We start from the raw sequence: 18,286 nt of genomic DNA, 5'->3' as shown, positions 1-18,286 counted from the left end.
TATAGTTTTTAAAAACTTAAATTTGAAGAACTGAGAAAAAAATATCTAATAAATTTATGAATTTTAATTTTAGTTTTGTTGGTTTTTATTCTTGTTTTTTTTGTCAGACTTATTTTTCATGAATTCAATAATTTTTTAAAATATATTTAATAAAATAAAAATTTATGACTTATGAAAGAGACTTTGTTGTATAATAAATAAATAAACTCGTAAGAAATAACCATTTGAAAAAAGGGCACAAGTTTTGAGGAAAACCTATTAATTATTAATTAAGACCCAAAATGAATATATAAAATTAAAAAATTAAAAAAATTAAAAAATTAAAAAATAAAATTATTCGCAGTGGAAGGGGAAGGGTCAAAATGGGAAAGGAAGAAAATAAAAGTATTTTAAATCCTATGATGAAATAACCAAATAATTAAATCAATGCTCTTTTTTCTTCTCTCTTTCCTCCCCACTTCTAAATGCCTTTCAATCTCATCTCAATATGTATGAAAATTTATTTTTTGTTTTGTTTAATAGAGTCGTAATATCAAATGATAAAAGAATCACTACAAGCGGAGTAAAATTCGGATTACCTTATTGATCGAGTATCCCAAAGCAAGAATACTTGTTGGAAAAGTAAAAAACACTTAGCCCTAATGAGAAGGAATCCCTCCTAGAGAAAATAAGATTCGAATCACCTAGTTGATCAGGTAAGAACACTTAGCCCTAATGATAAGAAATCACTTTAAGGGAAGGGAAAGTAAGATTCGAATTAGCTTGCTGATCAAATATCTAAGTCAAGAACACTTGATGGAAGTTAGAATCACTCTACAAGCAAGATCGATCATGTCAAACTTGAATAATTCTAAACATGCAACCAAAACTATATAAAATTGCAAATAAATTTAGCATTTGGTTAAAGGAAAGGTAAGAACACTTAACCCTAGTGATAAGGAATCACTTTAAGGGAAAGTAAGATTCAAATTACTATTTTGATCAAATATCTCAAGTCAAGAACACTTAATTGAGGTTAGAATCACTTCACATGATCGTGTTAGTTTGAATTATTCTAAACATGCTACCTAAACTACATAGAATCGCAAAGAAATTTAGCCTTAAGCCCTCAGGATTAAGCTCATCATCGGAGCCAAAGCGATCATCTGCTTGTCCAGAAGCTCTCACACAGGCTCACTGGATCTGCCATAGCTACAGTTACCACAGTTACCAACTCAGAAAACTACCCATTGAAGGTAAAAATCATTCTCCCGTTTAGGAAACCACCCATCAAAGAAAATTACCCTTCGAATTTAAGATAATAAGCCATAAAAATATAAACTTGACTCCATACCTCTCTGTCTCACAGATGCCATACTGGAACTGAACTGGTGCCTTCAGAGAGTGTGGATGGTGAATCAGTGTTGAAACGCCTATGAAAGCATCAGGATGCAATTCTGTGCTGTTCCCTTGAGGTGAATAAACAAACTCTGCAAGTGAGAACCAAATGAATATCTGTGTTGTGTGGCTGTCCTCTAAGCAATGTAATTTATTTTGTTGGTTTGCAGTCACTACCCCCAGTGTTCATGTTTGCTAACCAAGCAGGCCTTGACATGTTGAAGATATCCTAGGTTGCCTTACAAGACATCACTTTGGATCAAATTCTTGGCGATTCTGCCCGCAAGGCCTTCTCTACTGATTTTTCCAGCTTAATGCACCAGGTTTCGTATTATATTCTTCCCTTCAGTTCATTGTCGTGCTCGACTTGACATGGCTGGGGTGTTTACGCTGCATAAAGAAAACTTATGATGACTTACTATTTCAAGATTGATTAACGATGTAATGATGCTAACTGAACTGAATACTTACTTGTTTTCGGTAGGGCTTTGCTTACATTCCTGCTGGAATTTGCATGTCGACAATGGGGCGACATGTATCCTTTGAACAAGCCGTTGTATGGAAAGTTCTTACCGAGGACGAGTCTACTGTACACTGTCTTGCCTTCTCCCTCGTCAACTGGTCATTCTTGTGATTCTTTTCCCTGTACACTTGTTGAAAATTATGCAACAGTCCTAGAAAATAGGAAGGGGTTCTTCAATTATGTAACATCTTATCTATATATCTGCCTGGGGTTTGAAGTATAATGATGTATCTGGCAGGGGAAACTTTCTGATATCAAATTCTTTTGTTGAATGATAAGAATGGAAAATGTTGATGAATTGCTGAAACCAAAATCCAAAGTAAATTTACAATATTTGTGTTTGTATGTGATTCATTGCCATCAGATAGTGCAATAATGAATGATCAAGTGATGAACCAACGTCCAAATCAAAGCACCCATATTTATCACCTTAACTACAAATTCTGAACATTGGCATTACAAGATTCAATTTCAGGACATCTACAAAACATCACATCATAAACCAGCAAGAAACAGTAACAATATCTTTCAAGTTTGATAGCCAAATTCATAGGGATGCAGAGACCAGAAGTTCATGAAGAATGAAGACAACGCAGTAAACTAGCTAAAAAGAGCCAAGCCAAATTCATCGGGATGCAAGAGACCAGAAGTTCATGAAGAACGAAGGCAACGCAGTAAACCAGCTAATAAATGCAATGGCCGTTGCAGTTTCAAACTGTACACAGTGGTTCTCGCTGCAGCTACCGATATCGTTGTCTATAAGAACAGTGATGCCTGCAGAAGCACAAGCTGCAGCGAATGTGAGGGTAGATGTGATCTGAAGAGAAAAAAGTTCAGGTGTCAGCTGCTAGGCTAGTGAAATTACAGACAAGTCAGGAAAGGTGCATCATTGATAATTGATCGAAAGAAAATGACAGCCGAAATTGTGCGAGTTCTAAAGGGACCTCTAAGTATTCAATTATTATCGTATGAGAATGATTGCAATCATGATAGTTTTATATGCAACAGCAACAGAGAGTGATATCAGTAAATAACTTGATGTAAGAAACAACAATCGAAAGTCCAATTCACCTAAAAGAATACCACCAGGCTTTAAAGTTAACATGCTAAAACACATTAATTTCATTAATCCAGTCCAAGAAAATTGGTGTTGAGCTAACTAGTAATGCAGCAAAGCAATCAGCTTCCAGAATATTGAAGAACATAAAAGTGAATCTACGGATGCCAAAATCAAAATTTTGCTATAAACATACACCATCACCAATAGTGAATAAGCTGACTATCCTGCAATTCTGTAAGGATCTCTTCACTAATAGAGCATATATATCAATGAAGGCCAAAAAGAGGCTCCACAAACTCTGCAAACCAGCTGCTGCAACAAGATAGCTGAAAAGGCAGAAGATTTGATTGTTTAAGGAACAGCACGCACATAAAGACCAAGCGTAGAAAATCAAGCTGCAAATTTATCTTTTCATAGCTTCAATAAGCATAAGATTCATATACACGAGCTAAGAACTTGAAGATGAAGTAAATGATAAAAAGATAAACCTTAAACTTAATTCCAAGGATAAAAAGATACTAATGCCAATGAATCTGGGATCAACCATATAAGAAATGACTATTATCAGACGACAAAGCTAACAACAATCTGATCGAGTTTATTGCATCTTCAGTGTATTGAACCATCAACAACCAATCGATGTATTTTACAGAATGCTTGTCATTGGCTCCAAAATTCGGGCTTAACTTATCTGAAACTTCGATCATGATTGCGTGGGCACGTAGCAAATCCAATTAAAACGAAGTAAATGAATCTATTTCACTGCAGAATTAAATCCATTTCCTGCAAAATTAGATCCAACCCGACGAATCCTGAATCCAAAAGCTACTAATATAACAAATCGCCTTATCCTTCCAAAGAAATAGAGAACAAAGTTGTACGAAACGCAAGTTCAGAGAGAAAGGTTCAATCGAGGAAAAATGAGATTTACCAAAAGGCCGTAACAGAAGGGAAATCACTGGTAGTAGCCATGACAACCAGCGCCGCCGCCGCAAATAGAAACTGAAAGAATCGCAAAGCGAGTCCTCCGCGGGTGCCGGGCATTCCTTCCATGTCCTTCATCCTGACCATGGGCGCATTCGCGCCGTCGGTAGTAGGGGGATCTTCGGCCGGGTGAACCGTCGCATGGCTCACATTCATTTCTCCACGATGCGATGCCTCAGCTCATCGTCTCTTCCCCAATCGCATCGTCGTCTTCTCCTCCGCCACGGCCGGAATCGTGGACGTCTCACTCTCTGAACCTCTGATTCTCCGATACTGAAGAGGATCTCAAGGAGCCATATGCGGAAATCAAATCTATGTTGTTCTACTGGGAATCTGGCGGGAGAGAAGAACTGAGATTCCTATCCTTGAAATTTTGCGACGAAGAAGAAGAACGTTCGGCTCGGCGATGGCCGATCAATAAGGGATTAGTTTGGGAATTGACTGACAAAAAAGTTTCTAAATTTATTATAAATAAAAAATAAAATATAAAACGGTGGTGAGAGGATCTCATTAATCAGGTTTCTTGCGCCTTACGAGTTTACCCACCCGTTAATGCACACACATGTCAAACTCCTTAGTCCGTGTTTCAAAACAGGTCGAATGGGTAGCCCATAGACTGATGCCAAGAGCACGTAGATGTCGAAGCAAAAGGGTAAATAGTCGGTCGTTGCCTAGGCTTGTTTTAGCATATGACACATGGACATATAGGCTTAATGCTTAGGCATTAAATTGTTGACTCTAGTTCCTCTTCGATGATGTGTCCATAAGTATTTGAGCGTTCATAGTCCGTTGGATCTAGTATCGATTATCTCATGCACTATAACATTGAGTCTCGTTAGTCCCTTTTTTGTGGCACTTGAAAGCCTGTGCGCACCCCTGCAAGCTAATACGTGCAATAAACTCAGATTTCTGAAAGGATGCACGTCGAGTGGACTCTGCCTATTTCTCTAATGATTCATGATCCTATCACCATTATATGTGTATCATCCACTCTTGTGACGATGGTCAATCGGGTTGTGCCCCTTCCTTGCCCTACACCTCCTTTGGCTTCTCTATTTAGATCTTGAGGGTTTACTCACACTGATCTCCGCTGCTTTCAACCATGACTCTACAATTGTAGGGTCCAACGTTCTCAATCATGGGTGCTACTCGTTTTGGCTCCCACTCTTGTGGAGCCTCCCTTTTTGGAACCTCGAAGGTAGGGTTAGTTTTAGCGGTTCTCCTTCCTCTCCTATCTTGACCTTGCTTTGTACGATTTCTAATTTGGGCGTCATTATCTAGCATCGTCAAACTCATCTTGGGTCAAAATCAATTCTTACCCTTCATTAAAGTCGATCAATCCCAAGACATACTTCTCCATTCAATCAAATCATCTTATAACTTTGATCAAACGGTTAATACTTACATGACTGTGATGAAACATTTCTAATGCAAGATATCAGGAATTCATGACTCTCTATCTAGACCTAGCTTATACCGGCACCCATCTAAGACTTTGATATTAAACGTGTAATGACCCACTTTTTGAGGCTTCGAACCACCACGAACATCTAGGAATAACATATTTTTTGAGATTTTATATTTCTAACTTCAAGTTTAAGCAGAAAGCCCTAATGAATTTGTAAAATTATATAACTCTTTTCATCTGCCTCAACGCCGTCACCTCCTCCGTTTCAGCAGCTCAGTGTAGCCGGCAGCGTCCTCCACCGTTCACTGCTGCCACCGCCTCTTTCTTCCGCTCGTGCCGCCGCAGCCTCCCTCTTTTAGCGAGTTTGCGCTGATTTTCTCTTGCTGTTACTGGTATTCTCCCAATCTCCACGGTCTTTCTTCTCAATTGAAAATCACAAATTAGAACTGGTGTATGAATGGAGTTGTATAAATTCCTTGCGGCAAATTGGGACATTCTGATTCGAGTTTTGTGTTTACTGGTGATCTAGAATAAGCTCCGACATTTCAAGCGAACTTGATCACCGCAATATGCAGTTAAGCTACAATATTTATACGCTGCTTCATTTCCATGTTCCTGCTCACCTGCTACTTTTCTAACATTTATATGAAGGCTTTTTTTCGATTACTTATCGCTCATGGACTTTCTGTGGGTTATGCAACTGGAAATCAAGTGCGAAGATGCAAGGTTTTCGCAGAATTAATCAATTGGTGCGAAGGCAAAGTCCCGATGTTCATTTCAAATTGATTAGAGGTTATCCTCTAAATGGGGACGCTGGCTGTAGCTGCTCGGCGCCAATGTCGATGGAATGTAGTTTTGGGAATCCGTATGGGTCTTTGAGTGGTTCCCTCTTGAGGTCTTTCTCGAGGTTGGGCAATCAATATCCGGAAGCCTTTGTATGTATTTCTGTTTGTTTAAATATTTTGTGCATTATGTAGTATGATATGTCCTTGTTGTTTTCAAAGGTTCTATAGCCATTCAGTAAATCTACTTTGGTTTTATACATATATAATTTGCGACATTTAGTCTAGTTCAAATTCCAAGCTTTTACGAATTCATTTATGCTTCTTGTTTGAGTTCATAAGCAATGAGGCACAAGTAAATCTCATGATATCAGTCTTGGCCGACACCTGATTGACGGCAGGGGAGCGGGTAATATGTATAGTAACTTATCAATTATGTACATTATGTACGTGTCTCTAATACCGACCAGATGGGATTGGTGCTAAATGTCTTATTGATATAAAGTGACGTAGAGGTGAGTACATTTGCTGGAACTGGCTTCTGAGTTCAGTTATGGCTAAATCAACAGAACTATGAACTTCACTGTTGTATCGAACACGTAGTTATCATGTATCCTATTTTCCTTTACAACAAATTAGTCCGAAAAATAATTAGCTCAAGTCGAGCTGATGTCCCTTTTCAAGGGAAAAAAAAAATGTGGTTATAGCTCTTTGCTTCTATGATCCTTGCCAATTGAAGAGCCTTTCATTAATTTCCTTGGCATCTATGGAAATTGGTTCTCTTCTTCTTATCTACTTCTTTTCTTGCAATATATATTGCTGGTTTAGTATTCACAAGAAAAGAATAGGAAAAACAGAAAAAACTATCAACTATCAACTATCTTCGTGAGAAATGATTTCAGAAAATTGTATATATGATTTTTCTGTTGGTTTGTGGGTACTCATTGCAAGCAGTATCTTGTTATTCAAGAGTCTGTTTTGGAATATATCACTTTGTAACAATTTATCAACTATGTAGCAGAGAAGTATGGGCTCTCAAATGGAATTTGTGCCTTCTGGCAATCATATATCTTCATCTTGTTCAGCATTCCAAAGTCTTAGGCCACATTCATATCAGTTGGCAGAAATTGCAGCTCCTTTTTCTAGCAGGGGTATTGCTATGACAAGTTCAACGGAATCGTCTCCACAAGGATCTCCCACAGTTGATTCTGATATAACTCGCATCAAATTTAAGTGGCTTGATAAAACCTCAAAACACATTATGCAGGTATTTGCATTTCTGAGTACTTTTGGAAAAGAAGTAATTTCATTTTATCATCCCGTCTGTTTGATTTCGATATATTGTTTTCTTTTCCCCACAGATTTTAGATAAGGAAGCTTTTGGGGAGGTAAAAGCACAGAGAGAAATTCCAGATATAAAGTCAGGCTATATTGTGCAGCTCAAAGTGGTAGAGTTCATTTCAGTCGAATACTATATCAGCAGTTGTAGATGAGGTTACTGAACAATTTTCTGGCTTTTGCTGTCTTGTGTGAACAGGAAGTACCTGAGAACAAGCGACGTGTCTCAACGTTGAAAGGCATTGTAATAGCAAGACGAAATGCAGGTCTCAACACAACTTTTAGATTAAGAAGGCTAGTTGCTGGAGTTGGGATTGAATCCCTCTTCCCTCTGTAAGTAATGCTGATTTAAAAATCTGATACAAACGTATTAGAACATGATGAACGCTACGATCACACATGTTGAAGTTGTCGTATTAATATGAACATACATATGTGTGCATGTCTATTTCTGATAGCACTTTGCTTATGACTAAATAAGTGGGTGATGCATGACAGATACTCACCAAACATAAAAGAAATTAAGGTTTTGGACAAGAAGAAAGTGCGGAGGGCTAAGCTTTACTATCTTAGGGACAAAATGAACGCGCTTAAGAAGCACTAGCAAGCTTTCTATTCGGTGGGATCAAAGGTGTATCTGTGTAACAAAGGTGCGCTGTAATCATTTTTTTAGCAAGAAATCTCAGAGTTTTCATGATTATCTTATCCTTGTTTATGCATGGAGAACCAACCTGAGTTTTCATGATCTGGCTGAAATAAAAAAAAAAATGAACTCACATTGATTGCCTCAAGAAGAAATATGCTTCCTTTTAGATCATTTACTTGAGAAAAACATGCCATCATTTTAGTGATTGGTTACCTGATTCCCCTTATTTTTGGAATATCAAAGAGCTTGCTGATATTAGGAGCTGTTTGTAATGTGTGTGCCTGATGTTATACAGTCCATGTATCAACATTATCATCTTTTTGAATGAAGGATCGATTCATTATTTATCATTAACAGCGTTTCCGTTCGTTCCAAATCTTTCCCATGTTCTTTGTTGTTATTCTTATTTTAACTATCAACTCAACAAGAATAGGCATGATGCTGCCGATTTCCTGCTTAGAAAATAGGCGGCTGAAAACTGGATGAGTTATTGATGATATTCTTAGTGTATCCATGGTCAACCATGAACTTCTCTTTCTTCCTTTAAAATGTTTGATGCTTGCCATTGCAATTCGAAATGCTTAGTAAGTGACCCAATTGTTGGTGTCGAAAAATGCAAGCACATATAACTATAGTTTATGTTAAATGAGACCTAAGTTGTGCCTATTACCTTAAGAAATAATTTTATTATCGAGATGGTTTGGATCCACTGTCATATAGACTCACTAGGCACAATACCACTTCATAAATATTAGACGTACATGTGGGCTTGCATACTCTTGTGCAGTCGAACCACGAAGAAGTAGAACTCAAAATTATATATAAATATGTTCGTACAACCATGCTTGAAGTAATTTATAATCAATGTACATACAACTTGTATGAGGTCTCACATATAAAATTATGCTATCGTAGGATGATGCAAAGGCTAACATACATCCTTGTATCATTACTGTGAAACTATATAATACAGTATCATTCATTCATGTGCCTCATACATGCATCACATAATATAAGTATAATCATATCAATAATAATAACACTAAAAGAAACTTATGTACCTATCATTTATACAACGAACAATTTCATCCAACTAGAACATAGACATTCCAAATAATACTGTGCTTGTTGGTTATTCAAAGGAACTTAATTTTAGTCCATTTATCCTAGAATCAATCCCAAACAAATTCAAATACCATGGTCAATTTATAATTTATCCTAGAATCAATTCCAAACAAATTCAAATAGTTTTTTAATGGATCGTTTTTTTGTTTTGATTGAGTTAAAATTGTGATAAAAGAGAATGTTAGTGAACGTAGTTAAAGCTATGTGACATAGTTGTTGGATTATGACGATCCTAGGACAACAAATTCTTTGTCAAGCACGTTTAGTGTTCATCCCAACCGAAGTCACCATTTTTCTATATCGTAAGTAAATAATGCCGTTGGCCAATTGGTCAACAAAGACACCTAACGACGTAGTTATTGCAACATTTAAACGTTTCATAGTATAAATAGAAAAATATAGCTTTGTGGGTTGTGATATGGGTGATCATCAAGAGAGTCACAAAGTTTGCATGGCATGCCTCAAGTTCACTTATAATGACAGTTTTCAATAAACAGTTGACATGGCACCGTTTGAAACTCTTTATGAAATAATGCATATCTTTGGTACATTGGGACTAAAGTTAGGCCCCGGTACATTGTCAATATTGTATGAGGTAGGCGAGCATGAACTATTAGGACCCGAGTTAGTCTAAGCTATTGAGATTTATACTCTAAAATCTCGTAATTAATTATTTAATTTTTAATAATAATTTATATTTGTTTACAATTTAATATTAAGAGTATGTGGTTGACATAAGAGGATAGTGTTTAAGTAATAACTTAAAGGGTTTTTGGTGTTTTATACGAGTAACACTATTAATGCAACTCATTTTGTAATTGTTACAAATGATTTGATTCAAATCGTTCATGTGGAGACGTGTGTGGGGGTATCCTATACATGAGTATATATAATACTAAACCACGAAACATTTTAATCTCTCTTCATAAATCTGTTAATTAAAAACATTAATATTTCACATCATGATCATGAGTAAGTTAAGAACTCTGGCACATGAGGGCTTGTCTTTGATTTACATGGGTGGAAATGACTCTTGTAGTCTATTCAATGTATCTACATTTTGGGGACTTGACCAAATAGGGAACTAAACATAATATCACGAGCTGAAATGATGAGTTGTTCTCTTAGGTATTGGTTTCGGGACTTGAACAATGGGTTCCATCCTCTAATTGACCCAAGAGGGACTTAGTTTATGATTAGATCGAAAACAAATTGCTCATTAGAGAATCAGTGGTACTTAAAGATAAAAAATGGTATGATAGAGACAAGCCGATTTTTTTGTGATGCATGTATTTTTTGAATTGTTTATTTTGTTTGCTACGTTTATGCTCAGTGAGATACAATGACGTACCATATATGAAGAGCATGTATGAAATACCACTAATATGTAAGCACATCTCATAAAAAATTCACATCATTATAACTATGAAAGTATTATGTACATCATTATGCTTAACCATGTTTTTTTAAATGTGGGACCTCATGCATGTTAAATGTTTCACGAGCATGGATTACTTTTTCAATATGTTATGTACAATCGAACATATCACAATATTATACATGCTCCTACAAAAGTGTGTCCTAGTTCATAATTAGGCTTTGAGGTACCGAGCGTTGAGAAGTATTATGCATCCTATCATACTCAAAAAAAGAAAGTAATGTGACTACATCTCTCGACTCTAACAATGTCACCTACTAAGTATTTTTAAATACTTAATCTATGTCTTTCATTTTTCTAGTCCTAGCAAGTGAAAAAACTTATTCAATGTTGTCTATTGTCATATTCGAATTCGTTGAATATAGGGTAAAATCATAATTTTTAGTTCCTCTCTCGATGCACTCATCGGGATAAAATATAGGGTAAAATCATAATTATGCGAGAATCAACGATTCATTTAGTACCACAATAATACATCAAACGAGACAACTAACTAAATTGATTTCATGACTATACGAAGCACAACAATCTACCCCAACGTCAATCGAACGAGATAGCTAACTAAATTGATTTCATGACCATACAAAGCACAACAATCTACCCCAACCTCAATCGAACGATACAACGCATGCAAGGAATTCTTCACCATCATTACACAAAATTGAAGTTCTTGCAATAGAAGCATGATCAAAAGAGATAGCTTCCTCATATGGGAGGCATATCCTACACAAATCCTTCAAAGTTTCAGCCTTTCAAGCCACGATGATCAAGCAAGCAAGCGAAACCATAAATAATTCATCCAACAGGATTGAAGATCAAAACTATTAGTTCAATTAAAATACAAGAAGATGCTGAGATTCAAAAGCTCGCTTTCCCGCTTCAAAGATAAATTAAATCGTCAATAGTCAATTGTCAATCGTCAATCATACCTTAACTTTAGATACTCTTCTCCGAGCATTAGCAAGTAGGAAGAGAACAAGGAGTAAGATAAAAAGCATTACTAACAAAGGAATTCTCCATAGCTCGAAGGCTCGTGCTCGGTCAAGTTTGGTTTCTGAACCATCCTGCAAGTTTAAAAATGCATTTGCATAAGAAACCATCAGATAACTTGCACCTCATTTGTTATATGCTGAGTTTTATGTTTTATGGAATGTAAAGCTGTATAACTGTTGGTGTGTAGAGGTCGGGTTTGAGTGATCAGATCGCAACAGGTTTGTTAGACTCGTCTATTTGAAGATAAGTATGAAGAAAACATTTCAAGTTGGAAGAGAAATCGTAACAGTCCAAGCCCACCGTTAGCAGATATTGTCCTCCTTGGGTTTTCCCCTTCGGGCTTCCTCTCAAGGCTTTTAAAACGCGTCTGCTAGGAAGAGGAAACCCACACCCTATAAAGAATGTTTCATTCTTCTCCCCAACCGACGTGAGATCTCATAATCCACACCCCTTCGGGGCCAGCATCTTCGCTGGCACATTACCTAGTGTTTGGCTTTGATACCATTTGTTACGGCCCAAGCTTACCGCTAGCATATATTGTTCTCTTTGAGTTTTTCTTTTCGGGCTTCCCCTCAAGGTTTTTAAAATGCGTCTGCTAGGGAGAGGAAACTCACACCTTTATAAAGAATGTTTCGTTCTCTTCTCCAACCGATATGGGATGTCATAATCCACCCCCCTTCGAGACCCAGCGTCCTCGCTGGCACATTGCCCAATGCTTGGCTCTGATACCATTTGTTACGGCCTAAGCCCACCGTTAGCAAATATTGTCCTCTTTGGGTTTTCCCCTTTGGGCTTCTCCTCAAGGTTTTTAAAACGCATATATTAGAGAAAGGTTTCCACACCCTTATAAAGAATGTTTCGTTCTCCTCCCCAATCGATGTGGGATCTCACATAAATCTAAACGAATATTAAGAAAAACTTACACAAATCCAGGAAGGAACTGAAAAGACTCACTTTCATATCAAGATTCCCCATTAGTTGTACTTGTCTCATTGCAAAAATTTCTTGAGCATACTTAAAAAGATCCACATCCAGATAATTGAGTGTTCTAATCTCCTGCAGAACTGCATCAGAAACATGACGCCGTGCCTGCAAGAAAGTACCGAGGAACAAAAGAATCAGCAAAATAAGGAACAACTCCTGTTCCATGCTCTCTTATAAATATAAGAGTTGACCTGTTATCCGTTTCTTATTTCTTGTTTCATTCGAAACTCGAAGAACAGCAAGAACACAATTTTTTTTTCCCTAAAAACCTTATGCAACAACATTTTTTAAGAAAGAAACACAAAAATGTGATCGGTAATAGTTTCGTATTCGTTCTTTTTCTTTTTGGTGACAACAACTCAATTGAACAGGGTATCCAAACATACCTCTTTTGAGAAATTTGCAGGGGAAATCCGCTTTAAAGAAGCAAATCGACGACGAGATTGGGTCTTTAGTAGACTCGAAATGCACCCTTCATAAACTTCAATAAGTTCTGTGACAGTCATCTGGCATATTGAAATCAAGGGAATATAAATTAGATCAGATATGGATGGCAGATGTACAATTTTTCTGAAGTGACTTACATTTTTCCTCTTTGCTTCATCTTCATCTTGCAAAGCCTTTTCATCTAAGGTACTATTGTTCTGTAAAGGAAAACTGATTAAGAGAGATCCTGGATTATGTATATGATTAGAAAATGAGAGGAGCTTGCCTGATCAACATTGCTCTCAAGCTCAGAGTCTAAATGCAAAGAGCTACTATTAGCTGTAAATCAAAGGGAGATCTTAGTCAAACCATAGGGCAACATTTCTCTTGAAAAATGGCTACACAGCATCAAAAGAAGTTCAGACGACCGTTAATAGAAGATTGAAGTAAAGAAAACGAAAAACAAATACTAACCGAACAAAAACTCCCTTTTGAAATTGTTATCAATTTATAATAGCATGGGCTTTTGAAGAGAATATATAGCAAAGTAATTGTGATATACCACATCGTTTGGAGAGGGGAACGAAGGATTCCTTATAAGGGTGTGGAAACTTCTCCCTAGTAGACATGTTTCAAAACCGAGAGGCTGACGGCGATACATAACGGGCTAAAGCGGACAATATTTGCTATTGACGGGCTTAGGCTGTTACAAATAGTATTAGAGCCAGACATCGGGCGGTGTGCCAGTGAGAACGCTGGGCCACCAAGGGAGGCGGATTGTGAGATACCACATCGGTTGGAGAGGGGAACGAAGCATTCCTTATAAGGGTGTGGAAACTTCTCCTTAGCAGACACGTTTTAAAACTGTGAGGTTGACGGCGATACATAACGGGCTAAAGCGGACAATACCCATTAGCGGTGAGTTTGGGCTGTTACACTAATCTTTTCCACCGAACGCAATCCAATTGGCAAAACCTCCCAAATGTGGTCTGTTTAGTTAAAGGTTTGAGCATGGGTAACCTTCCCATAGATGGCAAAAGATAGTGCACTTGCAAACTCAATCCATAAACATATCATAGACGAGTAAGCTTTGAACTGTCAATCATGATAAATTAGCAACCAGCAGAATCTTCTTTTTTTCTTTTTGAAAACAAAAGTAATCTTGAATAAAAAAGATATTCAGCATCGTGATCCGAAAAAGGAACGACATAACCCTAGGTTACAAATATGAATTTCACCCGACCTCGAGACATGCTCTCCCATTTTTTTTCAATGGTCATCCTTTCAAAAATGAAACGAAGCTACTATGGCAGAATTTCACCCGAGCTTGCCTATGGTCTACTTGACTAAAACAGAGCTCATGTCTTTATAGATAACGAACAAGATTACCAAACCTTCCTTACTTCTACCTTTTTTATCTCTTAGTTGGTGCAAACTGAATCATCCATTTTGTAATTATAGTTTGTCTATGACCAATAAGAGAACTTTTCTGTAATTTCATATCATGAATCTATAATAAATAGTATCCTATTTACATTAGAAGCAACAGAACAAAACATAAACCTGATTGATTGTCAGCTAAAGTGCCCGTGCTAAAGTTGGCGTCTCTTAGCTGTGAAATCACCTGTGAACCGACCACATTTGCAAACATCGTCGCAGATTCCTTATGTTCCGCAGTTAGACCAACATATAACATAGCATCCAACCTCGTCTGCAAGAATAACAAGCATCTACCTTAATTGGAACCATAAGGAGGCCAAGTATCAGAAAGAAAATTGTCCATATATCCACTGTTATAATTTAAGAAACCTTCTCTTGATACCTTTGCTACACGAAGCACGTGTTGACCAAGGCTCTTATATTCCCGTACACAGTGCCGGATCTCGTGTGATTCATCTAGGTAGGAGTTGTTTGTCAATCCTGCAATCTGAAAACTTTTCAATGGTCAATCGTGTTTCTAAAAGAATAAAGTGCATCAGCAAACGCACTGTTAACGGGGTATTATATCCACCAAGACAACAGGATCTCATTCATAAAACTAACAGTTGAAATTGTCAATATCGCATTCATGCCAATATTTAAATTAATTCAGAATTACCTGGAATGTAGCCCCATTATGAACAATATCACGAACAATGGGGTCATCAATAAACTCCTGCAGTGGCATAAGAATATCCTTCATATCATATGGACTGTCAATCTTATCTTCACTTGAACCTTTCTGTCTTCTAGCATGTCTCTGTTCATAGCATTCGGTAGACAGTAATTTTTTTTATAAGATTGTAGTAAATAAGAGAATTCATATGAACTGAGCTAGAAATATAATGAACTAACTTGGTTAGCATGTCTTGCTTACCTAACACCTTGAACCGAAGCATGCCTTTAAACACATTTATGATCACTAGATAATCTAAATCTTGGATTAATGTATTTCGTGTAAGCAAGTTATTCACATTCTATACATCTAATTATATTTTTCTTCACTTGCGTTAAAATAAAAAATAATAATAATAAAAAATAAAAAACATTATGAAGATGCACAAGATTTGACAACAGGACACTTACTCGAGCAAATAGGTCGGCCCTCATCCATGGAACCAAATATTTCCACGGCCAAATATCCAGTGTGCTCACTCCAGCCTTCTTTGCACGCAGACGTTTGGACATTTTTGTTGCAGAAGCTAGATCAGGATGCACCAAAAATCTAGCTGCTACCTCAACAGAAAATTCATATGAACTAAAAACACGGTCAACTGGATTCCGAACAATTGTCACCACTGACGTCCTCTCCTTCGGTAGTTTTTCCATCATGCTATAATCATCATGAGTAGCCAACAATCTGCATTTCTCCTTTCTGCAATTCAAATTCAAACACCATACAGGTTGATAATTATTATGAGCCAAAGCTAAAGTAAAGCTAGTAAAACACAACATTACAAAAGTTGAATGTATGTCATATGAAACAATTTGAAAAATAAAACAATAACCATCTTGTTATACCTGGGGTCAAAACGTAGCTTATCATAAGAACGGGGACACTCCTGAGAGCTTGGGTACAACTTTTTCAAGAAACTGTGAGTTACAGAACAGAACCAAATAAACACTAAGACAATGATACTCGAGTAGACAATACACAGTGAACTTTATGATTTGAAAGTTACCAGTGGTAGTACGATCGCCCTCCTGTTCTTGGAACATGGAGAAAGAACAGTAAATCTTGTAGTGTATGTTTATCTTTGTTGATACCCTGATGAAGAGCAGATGATGCCCAATTTTTTACAACCGTTTCACAGTGTTCAAAATTTTTTTCAACAGTTGAAGCACATGCTGGCATGTAATGGAAAGAACTTAGTACATCAATGAGTCAAATAATAGGAGCAAAATGCCAATAAAACGTGGTCTTGAAAAAATACTTAAGATTCTAAGGCTCCAATTTATACAAGATTTAATATGACCTCTGATTGAACTTTAAGTACAAATTTAAATTTATAGCTTCAGACTATTTTACTAGAGGCAAGTGAGAAAATTAAAGAACAGCGCACAGGTAGGCAGGCACCAACCTATTCTGAAGAACAACAGAAGCAAAGTTAACTTAATAATGGGATCCATGCATCTCACAACTTCAACAACTGGAGAAAGAAAAATAAGGTTATGAGATGAAGAACAGACTATTCATAGCAAAAGCAATTGTGTAATCACTGAAAAAAGAGGCAACAGAACCAAACATAGGATTGTCAACTCCTTGATATAATTTCCTAAAAATCAAGAAACGGAGCTAGATGTTAGGAATCACGAATCTCCACTATGGTATGATATTGTCTACTTTGAGCATAAGCTCTCATGGCTCTACTTTTAGTTTTCCCAAAAGGCCTCATACCAATAGAGATGTATTACTTTCTTATAAACTCATGATCATTCTCTTAATTAGCCGGTGCGGGACTCCCCACCAACAATCCTCCCCTTGAACAATGTAACCATAGAGCCTCCCCTAAGGCCTAGGGAGCCCTCGAACAACCTCCCTTTAATTGAGGCTCGACTCCTTTCTTTGGAGCCCTCGAATAAAATACACCCTTTGTTCGACTCTTGAGTCACTTTTTTACTACACCTTCGTGACTCACAACTTCTTTGTTCGACATTTAAGGATTTTATTGATATGACTAAGTTAAGGGCATGGCTCTAATACCATGTTAGGAATCACGAATCTCCACAATGGTATGATATTGTTCACTTTGAGCATAAGTTCTCAAGGTTTTGCTTTTGGTTTTCCCAAAAAGCTTCATACCAATGGAGATGTATTCCTTCCTTATAAACCCATGATCATTCCCTTACTTAGCCGATGTAGGACTCCCCACCAACGCTAGAAACAACATTTCAATTTCACATCAACTGTTTGTCAGACAAAATTTCCACAAATATTCATCAAATCATGAATTAAACATTTCTTCAAGGCTTAAACCACTATGTTCCATGCAAAAGCACTCTCAAAATTACTAACCAGCTAAACTCAGCCAGGAACCGAACCAGAAAACCCACCTTGAAAATAAACGCAACAACAACACACCAGAGAATCACAGAGCCACTAAACCAGAAAGGAGAGGCAAATAGTTCAAGCATTTACCAGACATGCACACTAACAAAAACGGGCGCAAGCAAGAGTTAAAAGGAAGAACAGAAAAGAAATTACAGGAATGAAACGGCAGAAAAACAGAGCATTAACCCGACAAAATGAAAATCAGCAACAAGAAAACCGAGAAGAAAAAGGTATGTCCTACAAGTATTGGTTTTAGGGATCTCGTGCTCATAAATTCCCGAGATCGTGTAGGGATTCCGAGAGACAGGCCTCGCGATCAATTAGGGCCCACTCAAATCCATCCGGCCGTCAGAAACTTCCAATAGCTTTTCCCTTTCGAATTTTCCCAGCATCCAAACAGAAACAGCATCAAATTGGGGGGAAAACGAAAGGGGATTGAACAAATGATTCTTACTTTGGGTTGAAATGGCGAAGAAAAAAAAGGGCTAGATTTTCTCCGATTCCTCCTCCTCCGAAAATGAAGGGGGAGGATTAATCTCCCTGCCCCCAACAATTGAACAGTTTTCTTTTCTTCGCTTTCTGATACAGAGAATTTGCAATGATTTCATCAGAAAATATACCAAAGCTTAAAATACAGAGTTCCATTCTATATTCATATATATATATATATA

At 37.1% G+C, this 18,286-nt stretch overlaps 3 protein-coding genes across 8 annotated transcripts; 1 reads left to right on the top strand and 2 right to left on the bottom strand.

Moving 5' to 3' along the window:
- Nucleotides 1-2,172: 2,172 nt before the first annotated feature.
- On the bottom strand, nucleotides 2,173-4,423 carry LOC111469335 (CASP-like protein 5A2). The gene is made up of 3 exons (XM_023114574.1): nucleotides 3,892-4,423; nucleotides 3,154-3,286; nucleotides 2,173-2,717 (listed from the first exon to the last, which is right to left on the bottom strand). Exons 1-3 carry the CDS (start codon nucleotides 4,098-4,100, stop codon nucleotides 2,526-2,528), a joined length of 534 nt encoding a protein of 177 aa, XP_022970342.1. The 5' UTR covers nucleotides 4,101-4,423; the 3' UTR covers nucleotides 2,173-2,525.
- Nucleotides 4,424-5,554: 1,131 nt separating this feature from the next.
- LOC111469331 (50S ribosomal protein L19-2, chloroplastic-like) lies at nucleotides 5,555-8,474 on the top strand. 4 transcript variants are annotated; one of them, XR_002714852.1, is made up of 6 exons: nucleotides 5,555-6,287; nucleotides 7,156-7,401; nucleotides 7,496-7,582; nucleotides 7,672-7,805; nucleotides 7,971-8,207; nucleotides 8,286-8,474. XR_002714852.1 is itself a non-coding variant. In XM_023114569.1 (6 exons), exons 2-6 carry the CDS (start codon nucleotides 6,072-6,074, stop codon nucleotides 8,074-8,076), a joined length of 789 nt encoding a protein of 262 aa, XP_022970337.1. In that variant the 5' UTR covers nucleotides 5,555-5,744; nucleotides 6,051-6,071; the 3' UTR covers nucleotides 8,077-8,474. The 4 variants fall into 4 exon arrangements, 3 of the variants coding, with proteins under 3 accessions (XP_022970337.1, XP_022970336.1, XP_022970338.1); XM_023114569.1 differs by having other exon boundaries at nucleotides 5,555-5,744; nucleotides 6,051-6,287; nucleotides 7,971-8,474; XM_023114568.1 differs by having other exon boundaries at nucleotides 5,555-5,744; nucleotides 5,882-6,287; nucleotides 7,971-8,474.
- A 2,858-nt stretch (nucleotides 8,475-11,332) lies between these two features.
- Nucleotides 11,333-18,238, bottom strand: LOC111469311 (protein-tyrosine sulfotransferase-like). 3 transcript variants are annotated; one of them, XM_023114540.1, is made up of 13 exons: nucleotides 17,857-18,238; nucleotides 16,645-16,713; nucleotides 16,246-16,411; nucleotides 16,085-16,156; nucleotides 15,650-15,938; nucleotides 15,183-15,323; nucleotides 14,907-15,011; nucleotides 14,648-14,795; nucleotides 13,371-13,423; nucleotides 13,243-13,302; nucleotides 13,045-13,164; nucleotides 12,629-12,763; nucleotides 11,333-11,745 (listed from the first exon to the last, which is right to left on the bottom strand). In XM_023114540.1, exons 2-13 carry the CDS (start codon nucleotides 16,691-16,693, stop codon nucleotides 11,605-11,607), a joined length of 1,479 nt encoding a protein of 492 aa, XP_022970308.1. In that variant the 5' UTR covers nucleotides 16,694-16,713; nucleotides 17,857-18,238; the 3' UTR covers nucleotides 11,333-11,604. The 3 variants fall into 3 exon arrangements, with proteins under 3 accessions (XP_022970308.1, XP_022970309.1, XP_022970310.1); XM_023114541.1 differs by having other exon boundaries at nucleotides 18,070-18,238; XM_023114542.1 differs by having other exon boundaries at nucleotides 11,648-11,745; nucleotides 12,598-12,763.
- Between the last annotated feature and the right edge of the window lie 48 nt (nucleotides 18,239-18,286).

The sequence above is a fragment of the Cucurbita maxima genome, unplaced genomic scaffold (assembly GCF_002738345.1).
Source record: "Cucurbita maxima cultivar Rimu unplaced genomic scaffold, Cmax_1.0 Cma_Scf00039, whole genome shotgun sequence".
In the NCBI taxonomy this organism is placed as follows: Eukaryota; Viridiplantae; Streptophyta; class Magnoliopsida; order Cucurbitales; family Cucurbitaceae; genus Cucurbita; species Cucurbita maxima.
This window is presented reverse-complemented; position numbering and strand designations above follow the sequence as displayed.

Coding starts and splice junctions, on each gene's coding strand:
- LOC111469331 (XM_023114569.1), top strand. CDS start 6,072: ATGCAAGGTTTTCGCAGAATTAATCAATTGGTGCGAAGGCAAAGTCCC. Junction 7,402..7,495: donor CCTCAAAACACATTATGCAG/GTATTTGCATTT, acceptor TTTTCCCCACAG/ATTTTAGATAAGGAAGCTTT. Junction 7,583..7,671: donor ATATTGTGCAGCTCAAAGTG/GTAGAGTTCATT, acceptor TTGTGTGAACAG/GAAGTACCTGAGAACAAGCG.
- LOC111469335 (XM_023114574.1), bottom strand. CDS start 4,100: ATGAATGTGAGCCATGCGACGGTTCACCCGGCCGAAGATCCCCCTACT. Junction 3,287..3,891: donor CCTTCTGTTACGGCCTTTTG/GTAAATCTCATT, acceptor CTGCCTTTTCAG/CTATCTTGTTGCAGCAGCTG. Junction 2,718..3,153: donor TATTCACTATTGGTGATGGT/GTATGTTTATAG, acceptor TTTTCTCTTCAG/ATCACATCTACCCTCACATT.
- LOC111469311 (XM_023114540.1), bottom strand. CDS start 16,693: ATGGATCCCATTATTAAGTTAACTTTGCTTCTGTTGTTCTTCAGAATA. Junction 16,157..16,245: donor GGGCGATCGTACTACCACTG/GTAACTTTCAAA, acceptor TGTAACTCACAG/TTTCTTGAAAAAGTTGTACC. Junction 15,939..16,084: donor AAGCTACGTTTTGACCCCAG/GTATAACAAGAT, acceptor TTTGAATTGCAG/AAAGGAGAAATGCAGATTGT.